The sequence below is a fragment of the Nyctereutes procyonoides genome, unplaced genomic scaffold, assembly GCF_905146905.1.
Source record: "Nyctereutes procyonoides isolate TBG_1078 unplaced genomic scaffold, NYPRO_anot_genome, whole genome shotgun sequence".
NCBI classification, from domain to species: Eukaryota; Metazoa; Chordata; class Mammalia; order Carnivora; family Canidae; genus Nyctereutes; species Nyctereutes procyonoides.
The window spans coordinates 39,851,449-39,869,316 of record NW_026575131.1 but is presented as its reverse complement, the minus strand read 5'-3'; the positions used below and the strand labels follow the sequence as shown (position 1 = coordinate 39,869,316).

The following is a 17,868-nucleotide window of genomic DNA, read 5'->3' as shown; positions in this document are numbered from 1 at the left end:
GAGCATGTGCAGGGGCAGAGGGAAAGGGAGAGAGAACCCCAAGCAGATTCCTCACTGATGGCAGAGCTGACACCAGGCTCGATCTCATGACCTTGAGATCATAACTGGAAACAAAACCAAGAATCAGATGCTCAACCGACTGGCCACCCAGGCAACCCTAAACCTACCTTTTTAAATTAACTATAGCTTGAGTTTTTTCCTCATGGTCATTAAGTATTCTTTGGGAATATAACTTAATGACTTGCCTGATATTCTTATGTATGTGAGGAATAGTTCAGATCTTGGTCCCAAGGAGTGTTGTTGAGGTGACTTCAAATGGTATCCATCACTACTACTACCATCATCCAAACTACCATTTACTTGCCTCTTCCCAGGCTCCCTCTCTCTGTTCTTGACTCCTCAGACTTCCACACGGAGGGAAGAGATGTCCTTATCTTGGTAAAGCTAAAATCTGCTAACACCTCCTCTTCTCCCAGTCGTTACTGAGCTGCACTTAGAATCAAGTCCCATGCAATCTGGCCTCTGGACTTTCCTTTCTCCCCTTTCCCTTTGCATGTCATGCCGCAGCCACACTGTCCTCTTTCTTACCCCAGGAACATGCCAAGCTCAGGGTCCACCCTGGCCTCTGACACCCACTTTCTTCTATTGGCCTGGATCCTGTCACCTCTTTCAGGCTCATCTTGAGTCCTTCCCCTCCATCCTGATGAAAGGAGCTTTCCCATAAAACCTTATGTTATCTTCTTAGCAAATTTCTATGCTTGAAATTCTTGTTTTCTATTAGTTTTCATGGTTGACTCCCATCACATAGTAGTAAACATCCTCAGATGTTTATAGGCTGGCAGAGGGAATGAGGACCCTTTCAGGATCCCTATAAACCTGCTTTGGATTGTCAAAGCCTATGAGACTAAGCTTGTCTGAGCCTCATGTAGGGTTCCCAGGTGAGGGTTGGTTTTCTAGCCATTTTGGACATGGCTGAGTTGCCTGATAAAGATTCACAGGCAGAGCATAGCCCTGTGCTGAGATCTGGTGATATTTGATAGTGTGGTTGTCCTTCTTGCTGTGACTGGTTGTCCTTCTTGCTGTGACTGGTCCAGGGATGAGGATGGGGACTGGTGATGGAATAAGTCAGTGTTTGCAACAGACTAAGCAATAGTCTGTTGAAGGGGTAAGTAAATCTTATTCTAAGTGAGCCACCCTGGCCACCTACCCAAGCCTTGTTTGTACTGTGTGCATTGAACCTGTGTGGTTATGCTGAGTATTTTAGGAGGTTGTAGCAACTCTGGGAGTCACCACAGCAGAGGGTGTGTTGCTTTGCATCAGCCGAATGTACCTATCAGGTAACTTCGACTTCCCAAAGCAAGGGCTTTCCTGTGCTTTATATACCAGGCTGCAAGGAAATAAAAGAAGAGGGGACCCATCTGCCTGGAGGAGGTAGCCCTGAGGTCCTGGACTCTCTGCTCTGCATCATGACTGATACCCTTGCATGTCCAGACAGCCCTGTTCTGTTTCAGCTTGGCCAGCACCTGCTGCTTCCCCTTCTCTACTCTAGCACTGCCTCAAGAAATCAATTCGTTGTTATCAACCCCAGCTTAATTCCCAGATGGATTCCACTGACCTGATGATGCCAGCAGGGGCTATGGGATGCCTCCAGGCCCAGTGGCTGACATGGCCTTCTGGAGAGACTTGTGCCTCAGGACTCTGTTCTCTCATGTGGACTTGGGACACTAAAGCAGGTAGTCCTTGCATGTGTTCCCTTGGACCAGTTTGGAAACCTGTATGCAAAGCTCACTCCAGATCACCTATCTTTCGCTCTCATAGATGCCTTTGGACCCTAGATCACCATCCCTCCTTGTCAGGATTTGTGGGGATGGGTCCCACAGAAACCAGCTTGGCCTTTGTTGGCTAGATCAACAGCTTTCCTGAGTTGGCCACAGTATAAGTTACCCATCTTGACTCTTGCCTTCCTCAGGATTGGCTCTAGTTCTCTGCAGATGTCTCTGCTCTGACTTGAGTAAGCGAGGAGCTGGCTGAGGAAGGTGATTATGTGTCTAGAGATGTTCTTACCCCGCCTTTCTTAGGGTGGTCAGGAGAGACATCGTTGCATCTCATGAAATAATTGCCTGCCCCTTCAGATGTCTCATTTTGGTAGAGCCTGCAAGGTTGGCTTTCATTTTTGCTTTCCCTTATCCTCCTTGCCTGGAGACAATGTGGACTTTCCCTCGGCCCAAGATGTCGGCAGACTGGGAGCAGCCCTTACTGGGGCTGTGCTCTCAGCTGCTGGCGTGGGCCCCCAATTGTTCCCCTGAGAACAATGGATACTCTTTTTGGCCAGGAAGGGGAACTCATGAAAGGACCGTTTCTTTGGATGCTTGAGAGCTTTGTGGCAACTCCGCCTGCATGAGATGAACTGCAGTTTCTTCCTGCCTTGAGTGGGTGTTCCCTAGCTCTGAATGAACCCCTTGTGAACACAGCACACCGGGAAATGCGGGTTGGCGAGGGAAGGCATCTTTGGGGGTGGGTGTAAGAATGACATTTGCCCAGACATATCAACCCAAATACTTACTCAAGTGTAGACTTTACTTCTGTGTTAAAAAAAAAAAAAAAAAAAAATTTACTGACAAGGGCTGAAAGAAAATGATAAAGTAAAAATAGATGATGTTGGGATTGAGGTACTGACTGATTCTGAGAATTTTATTAATGGCTGAAACTTTGCTAAGCTGTCCCTTTGGGAGGAGAAAGATTAATTTTCATTTTTAGATGAGAACAATTAACATCAGGTAAAATGCTTCACAACTCAGATCTGAAGAGCACTGGCTGGACTGGACAAGTTGTGTTCAGAATGTGATCCTGTGGCCTTGGCCTTTGTGTCAAGAGCCATGTGCTGGTTTGAGTCTTGGATGTCTACTAGAGATTGTCTCATGGGTATGGCTCTGCTTTACCTGGCAAAGTAAAGGCTCTTCATACCCACTTGCACTGTGGTTCCTCACCTTATGTGGGGACAAAGTTTTGGCTCTTTGATCTCAAGCCAGAGGCTTTTCTTGTTGACCTGTGCTATCTCCCTGCAGCCCAGGCATGTGACTGTCCATGTGCATCATTTACAGAAGCTGAGCTTGGCCACAGAGTAGATATGTCTTATTGTCATAGTCAAGGGCCCACATACAGGATCACCCTGATACAAGTTAGCACCATGGGGGTCCCTGAAACTTGACTGGAAGCTCAGACTCCATCAAAAGGACCATTTCCTATCTCCCTATGCAGAGGAGACCACACGGTAGGCCTGCCTAGAGGATGCCTTGATCATCTCATATCTCAGTGCCTCTAGGGTGTTCTGTTATGGTACCCAGCCATAGATGGCTCCAGGTTGACCCATCTTTGAATTTGCCTGAGGAGTGGGGACCTGAAAAGTCAAGAGCCAGTGACCAGCTCTTAGGGATGGCAGGGACTTTACCAGGGAAGGCTGCTAGACCTAAGTCATGGAGTGTCCCAGGGCAGCAGTCTATGCCACTTTGAAATGGACCACTAAAGGACTGTCTGGATGACTCAGTTGGTTAAGTGGCTGACTCTTAATTTTGACACAGGTCATGATCTCAGGGTCATGGGATTGAGCTATGTGCCTGACTCTACACTCAGTGCAGAGTGCTTGTCCCTCTCCCTCTGCTCTTCCCCCCTGCTTGCGTGCACTCTCTCTCTCTCAAATGAATAAAATCTTAAAAAAAAGAAAAGAAATAGATTGCAGAGACTCTCTGACATCTGTGGGGGATGCAGGGAAGGTCCTAGCCTGAACTCCTGGGGCTGCCCTGTCTAGAGATATTGGTTGGAAGGTGCCACCACTTGGGCCCAAAGGACCCTCCCAAGGGTTTGTAATGTGAGGATATTCTTTCCAGATGGATTTTCTCAATCATACTTTATTTTTATTTTCTAGATCCCTTTTGACTGGCTGTAATCAAGTTCATTCAAGAGACATGGGGTGACAATACTTACCCATCTTTTGGAGTCTTTGCTTGTGTTTTAACTCCCATAACTCCTGCATAAGTTAAGGTATCACCTTGTGAGTTCTCAGTGATAAACCTTAGGGTTTTTTTTTGTTTGTTTGTTTCAGAAGCCAATGGTGATAATTAATTAGGTCCTAGAGAGAGTCCAGTTCTTTAGTTTTGTCTTTCAACTATGCCTGTCTGGCACATACTGTGCATAGAAAGTTGCTTCTTTTGTTAATTTCTAAAATTTTTTTTATCTTATTTATTTATGAGAGACACAGAGAGAGAGGCAGAGACACAGGCAGAGGGAGAAACAGGCTCCATGCAGTGAGCCCAATGTGGGACTCGATCCCATGACTCCAGGATCCATGCCCTGAGCCCAAGGCAGACACTTAACCGCTGAGCCACCCAGACGTCCCTTTTGTTAAGTTTTTAATTTTACTTCCTATATAGTTAATATGCAGTGTTATATCAGTTTCAGGTATACAATATAGTGATTCAGCAGTTGTATACATTACTCAGGGTTCATCATAAGTGTACTCTTTAATCCTCATTACTTGTTTCACCCATCCTCCCCCACCTCCCTTCTGATAACCATCAGTGTATTCTCTATAGTTAGAAAGTCTGTTTCTTGGTTTGTTTCTCTCTCTTTTTCTCTTTGTTTTGTTTCTTAAATTCCATGTATGAGTGAAATCATGTGGTATTTGTCTTTCTCTGACTTATTTCACATAACATAATACTCTCTAGTTTCATCTATGTTGCAAATGGCAAGATTTCGTTTTTTATGGCTGAATAATATTCCATTGTGGATATACTTACATATCTATCTCACATCTTCTTTATCCATTCATCTGGCAATGGACCTTTGGGCTGCTTCCATAATGTGGCTATTATAAATAATGCTGCAAAAGTATAGGGGTGCATGTATCTTTTTGAGTTAGTATTTTTATATTTTTTGGGTAAATATCCAGTAGTGCAATTACTGGATTGTAGAGTAGTTCTATTTTTAACTTTGTGAGGAATCTCCATACTATTTTCCATAGTGGCTGCACCACTTTGCATTCCCACCAACAGTGTAAGAAGGTTTCTTTTTCTCTACATTCTTGTGAACACTTGTATCTTGTGGTTTTGATAATAGCTCTTCTGATAGGTGTGAGGTGATACCTTACTGTAGTTTTGATTTGCATTTCCCTGATAAGTGATATTAAGTATCTTTTCATGTGTATGTTGGCCATCTGGATGTCATCTTTGGAGAAATGTCTGTTTATATGTTCTGCCCATTTTTAAATTGGATTCTTCATTTTTGGGGTGATAAGTTGAATAAGTTCTTTTTATATTTTGGATACTAATCCTTTAATGGATATGTCATTTGCAAATATCTTCTTCAATTCAGTAAGTTGCTTTTTAGTTTTATTGAATGTTTTTTTTTTAATTTTTTTTTTTATTTACTTATGATAGTCACAGAGAGAGAGAGAGAGAGAGAGGCAGAGACACAGGCAGAGGGAGAAGCAGGCTCCATGCCCCGGGAGCCCGATGTGGGATTCGATCCCGGGTCTCCAGGATCGCGCCCTGGGCCAAAGGCAGGTGCCAAACCGCTGCGCCACCCAGGGATCCCATATTGAATGTTTTTTTCGTGGTGTAGAAACTTTGATTATAGTCCCAATAGTTTATTTTGCTTTTGTTTCCCTGGCCTCAGGAGACATATCTAGAAAAATGTAGCTATGTCCAATGTCTTAAATTACTGCCTGTACTCTCTTCTAGGGTTTTTATGGTTTCAGATCTCACATGTAAACCTTTAATCCATTTTGAGTTTATTTTTGTGTATGGTATAAGAAAGTGGTCTAGTTTCATTCTTTTGCATGTAGCTGTCCAGTTTTCCCAATACCCTTTATTGAAGAGACGGTCTCTTTTTCATTGGACATTCTTTCTTTTTGTGTCAAAGATTAATTGACCATGTAATTGTGGGTTTATTTCTGGATTTTCTGTTCCATTGATTTATATGTCTATTTTTGTGCCAGTACCATACTGCTTTGATTACTACAGCTTTGTGATGTAACTTGAAGAGTGGAACTGTTTTGTTTTTCTTTCTCAAAGTTGCTTTGGCAACCCTTGTGGTTCCTACAAATTTTAGGATTATTTGTTTTAGTTCTGTGAAAAAATGCTGTTGGTATTTTGATAGGAATTGCATTATATCTGTAGATTGCATTTGGTAGTATAGATATTGTAGTCATATTTGTTCTTCCAGTCCATGAGCATGAACTGTCTTTCCATTTCTTTGTGTTGTCTTCAGTTTCTTTATCAGTGTTTTATAGTTTTCAGAGTACAAGTTTTTCACCTCTTTGGTTAAGTTTATTCTTAAATATCGTACTATTTTTGGTACAATTGTAAGCAGGATTTTTTTTTTAATTTCTCTTTCTGCTGCCTCATTATTAGTATATAGGAATACAACAGATTTCTGTACATTGATTTTTGTATCCTGATTCATTTATCAGTTCTAGTAGTTTTTTGGTGGAGTCTTTTCTATATATAGTATCATGTCATTTGCAATAGTGAAAATTTTACTTCTTCCTTACCATTTTGGATGCCTTTTCCCCCTCTTTGTTGTCTAATTGTTGTGGCTAGGACTTCTAGTACTTCTGTTGAGTGAAAATGCTGAGAGTGACATCCTTGTCTTGTTCCTCACCTTAGGGGCAAAACTCAGTTTTTCCCCATTGGGTGTGATGTTAGCTGTGGGTTTTTCTTACATGGCCTTTATTGAATTGAGGTATGTTCCCTCTAGACCTACTTTGTTGAAGGTTTTTATCATGAATGTATATTGTACTTTGTTGAGTGCTTTTTCTGCATCTGTTGAAATGATCATATGATTTTTATTATTGTTATGAATTGTATGTTATGACATACCACATTGATTAATTTGCTAATATTAAACCACCTTTGCATCCCAGGAACAAATCCACTTGATCATGGTGAATGATTTTTTTAATGTATTGCTGGATTCAGTTGGCCAATATTTTGTTGAGGATTTTTGCATCTGTGTTCATCAGAGATACTGCCTGTAGTTCTCTTTTTTTGTGGTGGCTTTATCTGGTTTTAATACTGGAAACTTGCTTTTTGATGAGAGATTAAGTACTGAAAGTTCCTCTGTTCATTTGCTCTTTCCAGACTTAGAAGGATACTGATTTTTTTTTAAGGATACTGATTTGAGGTGAGACATGTTGCTTGTGTTGCATAGTGTTTGGAACAGGTACTATATCTTTATCAAACTGGTGTTTGACATTGTACTTTGTGAGCGAGAGGGCACCAGTGAGGCAGTTGGAGAGAATGCCCCAGAACTGAAGAGGGAGTCAGTTACTAGTTATCTGCTAATATAGGCTAAAGAGTGACAAAAACCTTCACACTTGGCAGTTCCCCAGTCATTGGTCATGGTGATTCATTGTGGGCATTGCCGGTGGGTAGTCTTTGGAGCTCCATATGGGTCTGTCCAAGTTTTGTGGTTTTGATTCTTAGTTTTTAGATGTATTTCATGGATCAAGATTTCTAAAACTGGATGTGGCAGTTGGAAATCTTGTTTTCCTCAGTGGTGGGCTTGCCTTCTATCTCAGAAGCATGTCCTCTCTGAGGGTTGCTGAAATTGGAAAGATTTCTGGCTCTATGTGAGCCTGTGAGGTAGAGCCTGTGATCTTCTTAAATCAACCTTCTTCCCGCAGTTTCTGTCTCCTACAAGTGTTCCCACCAACAGCCTGAAGGCTTCTTTCCATAGTAGTGGCATTATAAGGTCGGCATGCCTTGCCTCCCCCAATTCCAAGGCAATATTGGTATTTGGTGATGGAGGGCTGAGTGATCTGAAACCCTGGAGGAGTTCCATGGCCTGGACTAGCCTGTCACCCAAACACATGTGCTGGTACTGATGAGCACTTAACACAGAGCAGCCATTAAGTGTTAGTTGTAGGTAGTACAGCTAGGGCAGAAGTCTTTATCTGAACAAACCCAGAGATCCAAGAATAGTCTGAATCTCTTGTGCAAACATACTAGGATAGAGCACATCTGTTTGAGACTAAAGAGGTGAATGCTGGTTGGGTTGTCCTTGCAGCAAGTTCCTCCCCCAGGCTCCTCGGTTTTCATCCATTCCTAGAAGACAGGTCGGCAAACAAGTCTCTGAGGGTCCCAGGGCCTTGTTCCCCTGGGAGTCCTGGTTTTCCCTTCCTGTGGCCTCCCCACTTCCCTTTGATGTTTTGAGCTTCTGCTTTCGGGGATGACCAGGGAGGCAAGGCTGCGCAGCATGTGCTGGGTCCAAGGCCGGAAGGAAGACTGGGGAGTGGACCCTGGGACCTGTTGCTGCAGTAGCCTCCCAATGCATATTGGATCCTCTCTCAGCCCAGGAGTGGTCAGGGAACCCACACCCACAGAAAATCCAGCATGTGCCTGGCCCTGTGATTGTACAAGGATGGCATCATTTTCCCTTTTTATACAGATGAGAAAACAGGGCTAAGGTTGGGTCAAGCCCCAGTCTGTCTGGAACCAGGATTCAGCCAAGGACTACTGGAGATGAGGCTTCCTGTCAGGTTGGCTGTTGTTATAGGGAAGAGTCCTGGCTTGCCATGGGGGGCATCATCTCTCTGGAGGAACTTTTATATCCTGCTTTGCCCTTAGGCCCTGAGGGGAAAAGTGTTCTAGAGCCTGAAAGGTTTGAAGGCCTGGGAAGATGTGTCAAGTTCCCATGGGCTGAAGGGCTCCTGCTTTTACAGGGTAGAGCAGGTGTTACATTCCAGAGCATTCCCTCAACTGAGTGCCCTCAGAAGGGTGGGGCTGTTGGTGGAATCCTTCAGGGACTGTGGACACTGGCAGCCCTTTAGGCATGTTCAGGCTTCCCCGTCCAGGGGCTTTCCCCAAATGGCCTTGAAAATGCAGAGATACCAGTTTGCTAGTGACTTGGCTAGGTTCTTTGTAAAGCTTGTATTTGTTTTGCTTCTTGTGGCCATTTATTACAGTGAATCACTGTCACTTAAAGTGCTGCCTAGGCCTAACATTCCCAGTACCAGGATGCTCAGAGATGCATGGAATTTAGAACTTTCAGGTTGATACCTTTCATTCCTATCTGAGGAGTATCCAAGACTTTGGGGACTGTCTGCTTCAGGTTTCTAGATCCAGGTCGGACACCTGTCCTGTGGCCAGGGCATGGCCAATGCTCCAGGATCCTGAGGAGCCAGAGTCTGCAGAATGGAAGGCAGAAGTGTAGGTTGGAGAGGCAGTTACATGTTATTAAGTAATGATGTTACTTGGCATAGTTTAAATAAGTGTATGTCGGGAGCCCTGGGTGGCGCAGCGGTTTGGCGCCTGCCTTTGGCCCAGGGCGCGATCCTGGAGACCCGGGATCGAGTCCCACGTTGGGCTCCCGGTGCATGGAGCCTGCTTCTCCCTCTGCCTATGTCTCTGCCTTGTCTCTGCCTCTCTCTCTCTCTGTATGACTATCATAAATAAATAATTAAAAAATTAAAAAAAAAATAAATAAGTGTATGTCTTCCGAGGGTGGCCATGTGGGAACCTTGGCCAAAGAAGGCTTGGGCTTATTCCTTAGGAAATGTCTGGCAGCAGAGCTATGGCTGTTGGGGTTAGCAGAATAGGAATTGGAATTCCCCAGCCAGGTGGGGAAGCTTGAGGAGGCGGGGCCCTTCTCTGTTTTCTCTGTTGTAAAGTGCCGTTGTATAGCTGGTGAGAGACTTAGAAAAGCACTGGGACTACTTACTCATATGTGCTGACGGAATCCATAGGGGTGGGCACAGGCATAGCTGCCTGGCTACTCAGAAATGTCCCATGGGCCTGGCCAGCCAATTGGCACCCACTTCCAGAGCCTGTCCTGGTCTCTCTCCCAGCTCTGATTTTCTCTATAGGTGGCTTCCCTTTGGATGGCTTCACCTTGAGCTTTCTGTTCTAGGCCTTCCCTCTACTAGGTGTCCTGTCATCCCAGTGGTGGCCATTGGGATAGAGTGCGGTTAGGAAACATACTTGGGTGGCTGGAAAGCTCACTACACCCTGGCTCACCTACTCAGTGCCTCTCAGGACCCCAAGTCATGCCCCACCATATGGGAACATCTCATTGTTCCCTGACTACTTCATATGGGCCTTACAGCTTTGCTTCCTATTTTTTGCAAAATAAGAGCAGTTAGCCTTTGCTTTACATGTTTATGTGTGGATGTGACAGTTTTCATATTTAACATAACTAAAAAAAATTAAGGCATTGTAAGTATTATTTTTGTAGCTAAAAGTTTTTTGTTTTTTTTAAGACTTTATTTATTTTTTAAACATATATATATTTTTAATTATTTATTTATTTATGATAGTCACACACAGAGAGAGAGAGAGAAAAAGAGGCAGAGACACAGGCAGAGGGAGAAGCAGGCTCCATGCACTGGGAGCCCGACGTGGGACTTGATCCCGGGTCTCCAGGATCACGCCCTGGGCCAAAGGCAGGCGCCAAACCGCTGCGCCACCCAGGGATCTCCAAGATTTTATTTATTCATGAGAGAGACACACACAGAGACAGAGAGAGAGGCAGAGACACAGGCAGAGGGAGAAGCAGGCTCCATGCAGGGAGCCCCAACGTGGGACCCAATCCCAGGTCCCCAGGATCAGGCCCTGGGCCAAAGGCAGCGCTAAACTAGCTCAGCCACCTGGGCTGCCTGCTAAAAAAGATTTTAAAGGAAAAATATGTTTATTGTTTTTCACGGATTTGAAGACACCCATGTTTACAGATATTTTACCTTTTTTTTTTTTTTTTTTTAAGATTTTACTTATTTGGGGATCCCTGGGTGGCGCAGCGGTTTGGCGCCTGCCTTTGGCCTAGGGCGTGATCCTGGAGACCCGGGATTGAATCCCACGTCGGGCTCCTGGTGCATGGAGCCTGCTTCTCCCTCTGCCTATGTCTCTGCCTCTCTCTCTCTCTCTCTCTCTCTCTCTCTCTCTCTCTCTCTCTCTCTCTCTCTCTCTCTGTGTGTAACTATCATAAGTAAATAAAAATTAAAAAAAAAAAGATTTTACGTATTTGACAGAGAACGAGAAAGCATGAGCAGCAGGGAGGGGCAGAGGGAGAGAGAGAAGCAGGCTCCCCTGAGCAGGGAGCCTTGATGTGGGGCTCGATCCCAGGACCCTAGGATCACAACCTGAGCCAAAGGCAGACACTTAACTGACTGAGCCACCCAGGTGCTCCTATTTTACCACTTCTGATGTGGGCTGTGTTTGCGGTGGATGGTGAATGACAGAAAGGGGGATTCTTAGTGGTGCCTTAAGGGGACAGTGGTGCACCTCAAGTTGCTGTGATGTCACAAAAGAAATGTTATTCACAGATCCTTGGTAATCTCAGTGGCTCAGAAGCGGTAAAGGATAGTGCCAATAACAGTTACTTCTAATAATGTCTGATGTCTTCTTATGGGTTTTTGCTGGAGGCAGGAAACCTGCTTATAGGGGGGTGAGTATCCAGTCTCTGGTAAGATTGATAGAATGACATGGCCTGGACACCAGGTCCTGACTGGGAAGATCAGGTAGGAGCTCACAGTCTCCTTCCCAGTCAGGTTTCTGGCTTTTGGCAAGAATCCTGAGAAAGTGGAGCCCCTAGGGAGCCCAGCAGGCATGGCTCTGGCCTTCCTGCTGTGGGAAGAGAAGCATTTTGTTATCTTTCTGCTGACAAGTAGTGGCCATGAAGGGCAATCCCTGGGTTGAAGCTGGCAGTAAGATATGCCAGATGTTGGACTCTGGGGGACAGGATGGTGGAGCTGAGTGCCTTTCATTAGACCAGAGAGTAGGTGCCACCTTTCTTGCTTTGGGGGCAAGAATAGGTATTTCCCAAAGGTGAGAGTAGTCCTAGATAGGGCCCTGGGCAAGAGGCACAAATCTTGTTTCCTTCTTGTCAGCTGATGATAGAAGTTTCTCTGCATACCTTGATTATTACTAGTCATGTTCCTGTGGAAAAGGACTTTTACTCTAAAATAGGAGCACCTGGGAAGTGTTGTTGGGTGGAATGAGGGGGTAAGCTCCTCAGGCCTGTTTCTGTGCTTGGGCTCTGTAAGGGCAGAGCTTTATGTATTTCCCAAACTTCATTGACAAAGAACTCTCCCTTTTGAGACCAGAGCTTCTGGGAATCTTTGATAAACACTCTTCTAGAGTAGTTGTTTCCAGGACCCCACCCAGGTGTTGCAATTTTTCCTGAGGTTTGAAAAGCAGGGTTAATGAAGACATTAGATAATGTCTAGCCATATTTGCTACCCAAATGTGTCCCACTATACTTCAATATATGTTCCGCTGACGTGGTAGTTGTAAAGTGAGGCACCTGAGGACATTGAATTGTCCTTTACACCCAAGGTCATATACATTTGAGTCTTATGCCCTTCCCTTATGGCAGGAAGGGCATATGACTCAAACACAATGGTGTCCTCAGAGGGCAAGGAGAAGTCTGAGACAAGGTTGGAAGGGAGTGTTGAGGGGTGAGACCCTTGGACCTGATTCTGCAGGCCAAGTGGGCGACTAGGTGACAGGACATTTCAGTGTTACAAAAACTCTCCATGTTCTTGAGCTCCATGGCATCAGTTCTCCAGGATGAGACATGTATTTGAGTACCACCACTGCTGTCTCCTCATAGTGTGGCCTTGAGCAAGTCATTTGCTTTCCAAACTAGACTGTCTGGCAGCCTCAGTCTTTCGTGACCAGTGAATGAGATCTCCAGGAAAGGATCTGGTTCCCCCAACAGAAATTCTGAATTACACAATTCCTGTCACACAATTCAGGCTAGGCCAGGGATGAGCTGTTGTGATCATTGTCAGGTTATGCATTGACAGTGCCACTTAACTCATGCTGGTGTCTCTTTTAGGTGTCAGCAGTGGGGAAAGAGGTCTTGCCATCCTGGCTGCACTGGGACCCACAGAGCCACACCCTGGAGGGTCTCCCTCTTGACACCGATAAGGGTGTTCATTACATTTCAGTGAGCGCCACACGGCTGGGGGCCAATGGGAGCCATGTCCCCCAGACCTCCAGTGTGTTCTCTATCGAGGTCTACCCTGAAGACCACAGTGAGCCACAGTCTGTGCGGGCGGCATCCCCAGACCCTGCTGAGGTAGTGTCCTCTGCCTGCGCTGCTGATGAGCCTGTGACTGTCCTAACAGTCATTCTGGATGCTGACCTCACCAAGATGACCCCAAAGCAAAGGATCGACCTCCTGCACAGAATGCGGAGCTTCTCAGAAGTGGAGCTTCACAACATGAAGTTGGTGCCAGTGGTGAATAATAGACTATTTGACATGTCAGCCTTCATGGCTGGCCCAGGAAATGCGAAAAAGGTGGTAGAGAATGGGGCCCTGCTCTCTTGGAAGCTGGGCTGCTCCCTGAACCAGAACAATGTGCCTGATATTCATGGTGTGGAGGCCCCTGCCAGGGAGGGCACTATGTCTGCCCAGCTTGGCTACCCTGTGGTGGGTTGGCATATTGCCAACAAGAAACCCCCTCTCCCAAAACGCATCCGGAGGCAGATCCATGCCACACCCACACCTGTCACTGCCATTGGGCCTCCAACCACAGCCATCCAGGAGCCACCGTCCAGGATTGTGCCTACCCCCACATCTCCAGCCATTGCTCCTCCGACAGAGACAATGGCTCCTCCAGTCAGAGATCCTGTTCCTGGAAAGCCCACAGTCACCATTCGGACTCGAGGTGCCATTATTCAGACCCCGACTCTAGGCCCAATCCAGCCCACTCGGGTGTCAGAAGCTGGCACCACAGTTCCCGGCCAGATCCGTCCAACGATGACCATTCCTGGCTATGTGGAGCCCACGGCAGTTGCCACCCCTCCCACGACTACCACCAAGAAGCCACGAGTATCCACACCAAAACCAGCCACGCCTTCTACTGACTCCTCAACCACCACAACTCGAAGGCCGACCAAAAAGCCACGGACACCCCGACCGGTGCCGCGGGTCACCACCAAAGCTCCCATCACCAGGTTGGAAACTGCCTCCCCGCCGACTCGCATCCGCACCACCACAAGTGGGGTTCCCCGTGGAGGAGAACCGAACCAGCGGCCAGAACTGAAGAACCACATCGACAGGGTGGATGCCTGGGTTGGCACCTACTTTGAGGTGAAGATCCCATCAGATACCTTCTATGACCACGAGGACACCACCACTGATAAGCTAAAGCTGACCCTGAAGCTTCGGGAGCAGCAGCTGGTAGGTGAGAAGTCTTGGGTACAGTTCAACAGCAACAGCCAGCTTATGTATGGCCTGCCTGACAGCAGCCACGTGGGCAAGCATGAGTACTTCATGCACGCCACCGACAAGGGGGGCCTGTCAGCTGTGGACGCCTTTGAGATCCATGTCCACAAGCGCCCTCAAGGGGACAGGGCTCCTGCACGGTTCAAGGCCAAGTTTATGGGGGACCCAGTGCCAGTGGTGAATGACATCCACAAGAAGATCTCCCTGGTGAAGAAGCTAGCCTTCGCCTTCGGAGACCGCAACTGCAGCACCATCACTCTACAGAATATCACCCGGGGTTCCATCCTAGTGGAGTGGACTAACAACACACTGCCCCTGGAGCCCTGCCCCAAGGAGCAGATCATGGCCCTGAGCCAGAGGATCGCCGAGGACAATGGAAAACCGCGGGCTGCCTTCTCCAATGCCTTGGAGCCGGACTTCCAGGCCTCGAGCATTGCTGTGACGGGCTCGGGCAGCTGCCGGCACCTCCAGTTTATCCCTGTAGCACCCCCAAGGAGGGTGCCTTCAGAGGTACCATCTACAGATGTGCCGGATAGAGACCCCGAGAAGAGCAGTGAGGATGATGTTTATCTGCACACAGTCATTCCGGCTGTAGTAGTTGCGGCCATCCTGCTCATCGCCGGCATCATTGCCATGATCTGCTATCGAAAGAAGCGGAAGGGCAAGCTAACACTGGAGGACCAGGCCACTTTCATCAAGAAGGGAGTGCCTATCATCTTTGCAGACGAGCTGGATGACTCCAAGCCCCCCCCTCCTCCAGTATGCCCCTCATCCTGCAGGAGGAGAAAGCCCCTCTCCCCCCTCCTGAGTACCCCAACCAGAGCGTGCCCGAGACCACTCCTCTGAACCAGGACACTGTGGGAGAGTACACGCCCCTGCGGGAGGAGGATCCCAATGCACCTCCTTACCAGCCCCCTCCACCCTTTACGGCCCCCATGGAGGGCAAGGGCTCCCGTCCCAAGAACATGACCCCGTACCGGTCGCCCCCTCCCTACGTGCCCCCTTAACCCACAAGCGCCTGGGTGGAGGCAGGGGTAGGGCAGGGCCCTGGAGACAACACGGTGTTGTCTGTGGAGACCGGTGGCCTGCAGACCATCTGCCCACTGGGAGCCGACACCTGACCTAGCACACACTGACAGATGCGAGGCCTGGACAAGCCCGCCCTCTGGTCCTCCAAAACCCCAAAGCAGCTGGAGAGACTTTGGGGACATTTTTACTTTTATTTTTTGCCTAACAGCTTTTTGTTTGTTCATAGAAAATTCTTTGCTGCGGTTTTGATGGCTGGCTCTGAAAACACTGTTTGGAGTAGAGGTAGATGGAGGGAATGAGGAGCCGTGAATGAACTCGCAGGCAGTGCTGGGTGGCCTCCCGGCTCTCTGCGTTTTGCCTTTAACACTAACTGTACTGTTTTTTCTATTCACGTGTGTCTAGCTGCAGGATGTAACATGGAAAACAGTAGCTAAAGATTAAATTCAAAGGACTTTCAGAAGTTAAGGTTAAGTTTTTACATTTAATCTGCTGTTTACCTAAACTTGTATGTATAATTTTTGGGTGGGTATGGGAAATTGCTTTGCTAAAAATAAGCTCCCAGGGTGTTTCAAACTTAAAGAAGACCAAGGGACAGTATTTTTTATCAAAGGAATCCTATTTTTTCACACTCTGTAAACTTGGTTGCTCTGATATCCCAGAGCCTGACTGGGGGCCTCCCGGCCCTGGCTCTGGGGCCAGGGTCCTGGTGCTGGGCTTGCTCTCCCACCATTGCCAGGGGCTAGAAGCTGGGGGAGCCTCTTGGCCATGGACACCCCCACCCCCACCCCACACACGCTAGTGGCCCACCACCAAGGGGTCTTCATTTCCATGGAAAAGGGACTCCCAAGAGGCAGTGGTGGCCGTGGCCCCCAACCTAGGTGCTCCAGGGTGGGCCAGCTGCTCGTGGGGGTGACTGGGGAGGTCGAGGGACTCGACCACATCAACGTATTTTCTTTTACCCTTCTTCTGTGTGGTGTTTCCCCCCCCCCCCTTGAAAGGAATATCATGGTTTTTGAAACACTCAGTGGGGGACATTTTGGTGAAGATGCAATATTTTTATGTCATGTGATGCTCTTTCCTCACTTGACCTTGGCCGCTTTGTCCCAACAGTCCACAGCCCCACCCCAACCCACCCCACCCCTCTTCTCTGGCACTGCAGTCCCAGGCCTTGGGCTGGGAAAGGTCTGGTGGCGGGGGAGGAGTGCCAGCAATAGTTCATAGTAAAAATCTGTGGGCTCTCAAAGCTAATTTTTTACTAAACTTTTTATACAGCTTCAAATTGTTTTATTAAAAAAAAAGATTAAAAAATGGTGATGCTTACAGCAGTTTGTACAAGCTCTTAGTGTTGATTCCATGGAACTGACGGCTTTGCTCATTTTGACCCCCCCCTTCTTTTCGTAACGGTTTAAATTCTGGAATTACACTGGGCTTCTTTTGCCTTTTTTAGCAGAACGTCCGTCCGTCCATCTGCATCTCTGTCCCGTGACTCAGGGGTGCCCACTCTGCTTTGATTCTCCTCCTTTGGAAGAAACCATTTTGAGCATGACTTTTCTTGATGTCTAAGAGTTATTTTGGGTACCTTTTAGGGAGGAATGCCTTTTGCAATAATGTATCCCTTCCGTGATGGAGGGCTGGTGGGTGGACCCAGGCTCCCTTTGCACACCGAGCAGCCACTTCTAAGCCATATCGACTGTTTTGCAGAGGATTTGCATGTGTTGCCTCAGGAGGGGAGGGCTTATCAGAGGGGAGGGGAGTCTCCAGCCTGCCCTTCTCAGGAGGCTATTCCCCCTGCGCCTTTTCCCAGAGGGCCCAGCCTCTCTCCCCTGCCCAGTCCTTGGTCAGGTACTCAAGAGAGCAGTGCCCCTGTTTGGGGAGCCTGTGGATGAGGGCTCAGTGGACCTCTGGTGACTGGGTCTCTTGCCTCCCAACCTGATCTGAGCCAGAGTGACCCCATTGCCCCAGAGTCAGGAGCACAAATGAGGTCTGACCTGGTGAGATTATTTTTGATGACCTTGTCAAAAAATAAATTCCCAGTGTTCCAGGTGAGGGTTTTGAAAGGCCTTCCAAACAGCTCTGTTGCCCCTAGCAACCCCACCATCGGGCACTGCCACACAGACATGGCTGGCCCAGAATGGCCTGTTGCCATAGCAACTGGAGGCGATGGGGCAGTGAACAGAATAACAACAGCAACAATGCCCTTGCAGGCAGCCTCCTCCCCTGAGCGCCGGGCTAGCAATGGCCGTTGGACTCTGTGAGACAGAGCCAATCTCACGTTCAAGTGTTCACCAACCATTGACATGTTTTTATTTCCTTCTATATGATTTTAAGATGTGTTTTCTGCATTCTGTATAGAATCATATCAAACTAAATAAAAGCAGTGTCTTTATTACAATGCCATTGCCTCCAAGCATCTATTTCCCTGGCCCCTACAATGTTCTAGGATTTGAATAGGGTACGGGTCTAGTGTCCATGTGACAGAGGGAAGAGGGGACCCAGCCAGGCCCATTTCAGAGGGCTAAGAGCTGGCCTTCAAGCAGCTTACCTAACAGCCTCCATGCCCTACCATTTGTGTGCCCCTGAGAGGGGTGTGTGTGTGCTCCAGATGCTCTGCCA

The 17,868-nt window shown here is 47.4% G+C and overlaps 1 protein-coding gene across 1 annotated transcript in view; it reads left to right on the top strand.

Moving 5' to 3' along the window:
* DAG1 (dystroglycan 1) overlaps window positions 1–17,647 on the top strand; it is a 71,171-nt gene extending 53,524 nt beyond the window's left edge. Inside the window, 2 exon segments of the mRNA XM_055343198.1 lie at window positions 12,832–14,977; window positions 14,980–17,647. Coding sequence (XP_055199173.1) covers window positions 12,832–14,977; window positions 14,980–15,233 — 2,400 coding nt within the window. The 3' untranslated portion in view covers window positions 15,234–17,647.
* Window positions 17,648–17,868: the final 221 nt, after the last annotated feature.